General features: G+C 30.0%; 1 protein-coding gene across 1 annotated transcript; it reads left to right on the top strand.

Moving 5' to 3' along the window:
* Nucleotides 1-293: 293 nt before the first annotated feature.
* On the top strand, nucleotides 294-4,344 carry LOC132738656 (protein polybromo-1-like; the record flags this gene model as incomplete). The annotated part of the gene is given in 2 exon segments (XM_060726236.1): nucleotides 294-523; nucleotides 1,020-4,344. Coding segments are annotated over 2 exon segments (232 nt in total), but the record flags the coding sequence as incomplete, so codon positions are not given.
* Between the last annotated feature and the right edge of the window lie 1,056 nt (nucleotides 4,345-5,400).

Raw genomic sequence — 5,400 nt, 5'->3', positions numbered from 1 at the left:
ATTTTATTTTTATTTTTACAGTTTTCAAATTATGAAATTCATAAATTTTCAAATGGCACATAGAAAGATAATTAATGGTATGTCACTGATAAGAGATTTGAGCACATGCTACCATTAGTGATTTCCCTCAAACTCCTGCTAGGAAGATTTTTATATCTCTCGTGTTGATTAAAGCTGTTTTACAAATGATTGGAGAGATTTCCTTAACTGTTGTTTCAAAATGCTATAAGTTATCTGTTGCCTATTCCAATGCTTTCTATTTAAATGCAATGTGTGGAATTTTATTATTTTAGGTATATAGAAGGACTGAATTCAGAGAATAGGACCATTACAGAATGGGAAAAAACTTTCACAGCAACGCCAGAGAACACGTCAGTACCAGATGAGTCCCGGCTGCCAACACATTGGCTTGGTCAAGGAGCCGGGTACCATGGCAGTGTAACTGATGCATTATGGGCCATGCGGGATCTCATGTTGAAAGATGCTCTAAGTATACAGAGGACATTACCTTTTGAGGCATTATGTAAGTAACAGTATTTTGTTATGTCTGACAAGAACCATTTTCTTTTTAAGTAAACATCTACTCTAGCTTTATCTTGAAACAAGGAGTCTGTGATCGATAAGTTAAGTCTGACTTTAACCACTTGCCTGTCATCACTTGTTGCTTCGGCTGTGAACCCGTAAATGAATAATCTAAATGAAAGAAGGTAATTTTGATAACATTAGCTTTAAACCAGACCAATATTTGTTTTAGCTTTAAACCAGAACAACATTTGTTTTAGCTTTTAACCAGATCTCCACTGTGTAAAAAAAATTGGCTTCTTCAAAGGGCAAAAATCATTTTTGCTAGCAGCAATTTCAGTGGGAAGGTAGCACAATTACAAACCAGAATGTTTTTGTATGATGGCCTCAACTATAAATTGATACATTCATACTTCTAATGTCAAAGGTTGAAAAAAAAACCTTAAAACCTTCAAAGACCATGACAATGATGGTTATTTTACTTTTTTTATTTTCAGAAATGATGTTGTAGTGACACAATATGACTCATCTGACGAGGGAGAAATGATCTGTTTCAGCCACGGTGCTCAACATACAATAATCTCATACAATACATACAACTAGATATATATATACAATACATACAACAATATATATATATACTAACAATGTTGTGTCTGAAATAGACATTAAAATACACATCAAACATTACACACAATATTGATTTTAATTTCCTCATACATTACAAACAAAGTAAATACAGATTTGAAATTTTTGTTTTCTAAACACTCAAGATAAATGTAAAATTTTTGTAATATTACACTCAGTATTGATTTTATTTTGTCACATATTACCCACATTTTCAATATTGTGTGTATTTTTTCAATATTGCGTGTCATACATTATCTCACTCATTATTCAGGTGACTTACACACTGGTAATATTTTGAGTGTAATAGTTCACATATAAACACTTGGTATCAATGTTTATGATCCATTACTCATATTTACACGATAGTGTTTAGTTTATATTGTCAGTGTACACAACATAAATTCATACATTACACTCGTGTTATATATTGTGTTCAATTCATTATTGTGTATACATGTCATAAAATTTATTGATTTAGACATAATTGCTTTATTTCATAAATATTTTACATTATTAATGTTACTGGTCATGTTTAATGTCAGATAAAAGTGGTTTGCTTTTATTTCTATCTGAAGTTTCATGTTTTCATTATTTACTTATATATAGTGTATATTTTTCTCTAAAGATATTTTTTTGGTGAAAATTACAATGAGTGGAATAAATAGTGTCACATTATATTTTGTCATGTGATGTGAATAAGTTACGGAACAAATATGTATTTAGATTATACACTGTTTGAAAAGACAATGTCCAAAAACTGGAAATAGTACATGTGTATATTACCTTCACATTTTGGTGTGTTTACTTACGACTATCTAGGATGGCACAAAATGCAGACTTAGCATGGATTTATATAATTGACTTGATCAAGTAGGGAAAATACTTCATTTTAATTCTCTTTAGGGCCAATACAGATAAAGAAAATATTGTGTGTGATATATTACAAGTTTTGTTGTGTTTCTCAGAGTTTAAAGTAAAGAAAACTTTGATGTTGTATAGTGAAAATATTGTTAGAAAAAAAAGTAGGCGCGCCAAATTTAGTTTTTAGAATATTGAAAGTTTGCTTTGTCGGTCCTTTGTTGTGAATGAACAGTAAATTTATACGTATTTTTATCAACTTCCTTTATTGTTGTAAAATTCAGTCCCCAGTGCTATGACTTTTACAAGAACACATGTTGTGAATGAAAGTCATGATAAAATAGTTTGTTTTGCCCACATTTTACTTAAGTCATCTTTAAAATCATCAATATGAATCATTATTGAAGCACTAAAGTAGCGATGGTTTTTAACTTAATTTTAAACAAAATCATATTTCAGACATGAGATAAATCTTTCTTTTTCAATTTACAGGAAAGAGTGAAAGTCATTTGTTTCTAAAAAAAAAACAAAAAAACTTCATACATGCTGTAAATTTGTGTTGTTATTTGTTACATTTGTGCACCAAAAGTAGTCACTAGACCGTGCAATGATTCTAAAATAAATGTGAATATAGGGGGAAAATACATGGTAAGGGTGATTGTTTAAAAGTTCATGTATAATATTGAGTATTTATGTAATAAGTTAGATAAATCTATTGTGTGTGTTTTGCTCTACATTGTAATGACTGTGGCTTTTTATGAACATGAAAGGTGTTTGTGTTTTTTTAATTTTTATTTGAATTATTGTATTCACCATGATAGATTTTGCTTATATTAAAAGATGTTTTCAACAAACTAATTTTGTTTAGTGGGAATTCTTCATATTATATTTATTGTTAAGAGTATCTACATCTGAAGCAGAAACCTTTCTTTTCTGAATTGTTGATGAACATTTGAGAAGTAAGACTGTCTAGTGACATTGAATGATGTAAGCTAATGGTTGCAAAAAATCAGAACAATTAAAGTCAGTCTAACTACAAAAAAAGTACATGTTTAATCATCCACGATGCCATATCTTGTCAAAAGCCATCAACTGCATGGAACACAACACATATCTGTTTAGGCGGCAAAACCCATCAGCAACAGGAGGCAAAACCTATCCTCTGTAGATAGTGAAGCCTAACATCTGCATGGAAGAGCTGTTGAAATGTAAAGATACATCAGTTGTATTTCCGACATATACCATTCTAATGAAAACTGTACAGAAGACAATGTCCATCATGTATGTGTGGCGGTGTAAGGATAACAATAGTGCTAATTTCTACTATGATCATTTTGTTTGTAACTTTGTACATTTTTAAACATTAAATGAACTTCACTGAGAATTTTTAGCATGATGGGACTGGAAATAATTTTTAGAGATAAATGTTCTATTTGATGTAGATTTTGACCAATAACTTGTATGACAAATTTCAGATCATTCACTCACTGTTTCTCGTGAATAATTATCCTTATGAAAAAAAATGACCAAAAATGGAAAATCATTCAAACACTTTTCACTCAAATTGGGTAAAGAATAGTACCAAAAAAAACAACATTTTTTTTTTTTTTTAAATTAATTTCTGAGAATATATTTCTTAATTGTCTTTTGCATATCTTTTTGTTTTAAGTGCCCCAGGTGATCTATGTAAGAAATTCATAATTATTGTTTTAAGCATTTAGACAGTCAGTGGAGTTCTTGTAAGAATACAGCTTGTGTTTTTGGGAAACTATTTTGCTTTTTTCTTAATTTTGAAAATTTTGTTATCAAAATTTACAATAGAAACAAGTAAAAAATGAGATTCCAAAAAAAATGTACCACAATAACATTTTCGTTGAATGCAATTGACGTGAATTTTATTTCTTTTATTTTTTTTGCTCAGGGAGATCATTATACATTTCTGACTGCCAGTTCATATTTATAATATATTTACAAAACAAAGCAATTTCATCCTCATATGTTACTATTTCAGCCAAAATAATTGTTTTGTTCCATTTTCTCAACATGATTTATTCATAATCTCATTATCTGAACACAAAAACTAGAATTTTCATTCAGCAAATTTTTTTTTTGCATATGTAACAGTAAGATGCGAGATTCTAAGTTCGTTAAATGTACCATTTTTTTTTCATGCATTATTGTAAAAAACTCCCATCACTGCCAATATCTGTAGTAGAATGTATACATGATACTCATTATGTAGTTTGATAGATCTTGTCAATGTTTATCTTTATTTATGATTTATTGTCCGTGTGACAGGTCTGGATATGGAAATAAAAGTATGCTTTAAGTTCACTTTGTGTCTTTGTCTTACATGATTACAGTTGTTATTCTTACAACACTAGCTCTATACTGTTTGCCACTTGGTTTAGACTGACAAAAATAATTCCAAATTAAAGTTGAACAAGTCCACTGATGAGGTCTACTAGATTATGCTACATGTCAGCAGGGTCTTTCAAATAGAATGGTCTGGAAACGCTTTATGTCAACCCTTCTCACTACAATTAAACATGTCTCGGTAGTTTGCTATATGCAAATTATGTAAGTGTTCAAGAAAGAGTGAAAATTAATTACAAGAGCAAAAATGAAAATTCTAACGACATAATGTTCTTTAAAAATCTTTAAACTTGTGTTAAAAGGTTAAATTATTTCAGAAAATAATGTTTCTAAAGCCATATCTGTTGTAAATACATAGATTGCGTGTTCCGAATATTTGCTGACAAATGGCGCCATTTTGAAAATGTACCAAATTAAAACCTCAAATATTTTTAATATTATAAACTTTTTACATGGGGAAAAGGCGTAAAATGAAACAAACAATTTGATTTTTGAATGGTGATGTACTATGCCAGATCACGGTCAGTAGATAATCTTATCACGTGATTCAACTGAGACAACTTGTTTGACTCCAGACCATTCTATTTGAAAGACTCTGATGTCAGATATCAAAACAAGGCCTTGCACTTAAAAGGAAACAACTTATTAATTAATACATATATGCCTATTAAACACATCACCAATGCATGATGGAATTGGCCCTTAAAAACGCGAGTTCAAACATGGATACAATACAATCTTTAAATTGAATCATGAAAAATTTAATGCTATTATTTACACAAGGCAGTCATTTGCAACTTTGCTCTTTCTAACATTGGATAATTAACATGTAAATTTGGATTTGATGGAGGAAAAAGTCATTTTCTTCTAATTGCTGTGAAAGGTTATATTGACATTCTTGTGAAGAGGTTGCTCATATTCAGTTAGCTTACAGGTCAACAACAGCCTGTTGTGTCCAGCTTCAACCCCACTTAAAATGACCGTGTATATTTAAAATGAAATTGAAAATAACAC

The sequence above is a fragment of the Ruditapes philippinarum genome, unplaced genomic scaffold (assembly GCF_026571515.1).
Source record: "Ruditapes philippinarum isolate M1 unplaced genomic scaffold, ASM2657151v2 ctg11990_1_1_1_1, whole genome shotgun sequence".
NCBI lineage: Eukaryota > Metazoa > Mollusca > Bivalvia > Venerida > Veneridae > Ruditapes > Ruditapes philippinarum.
This window is presented reverse-complemented; position numbering and strand designations above follow the sequence as displayed.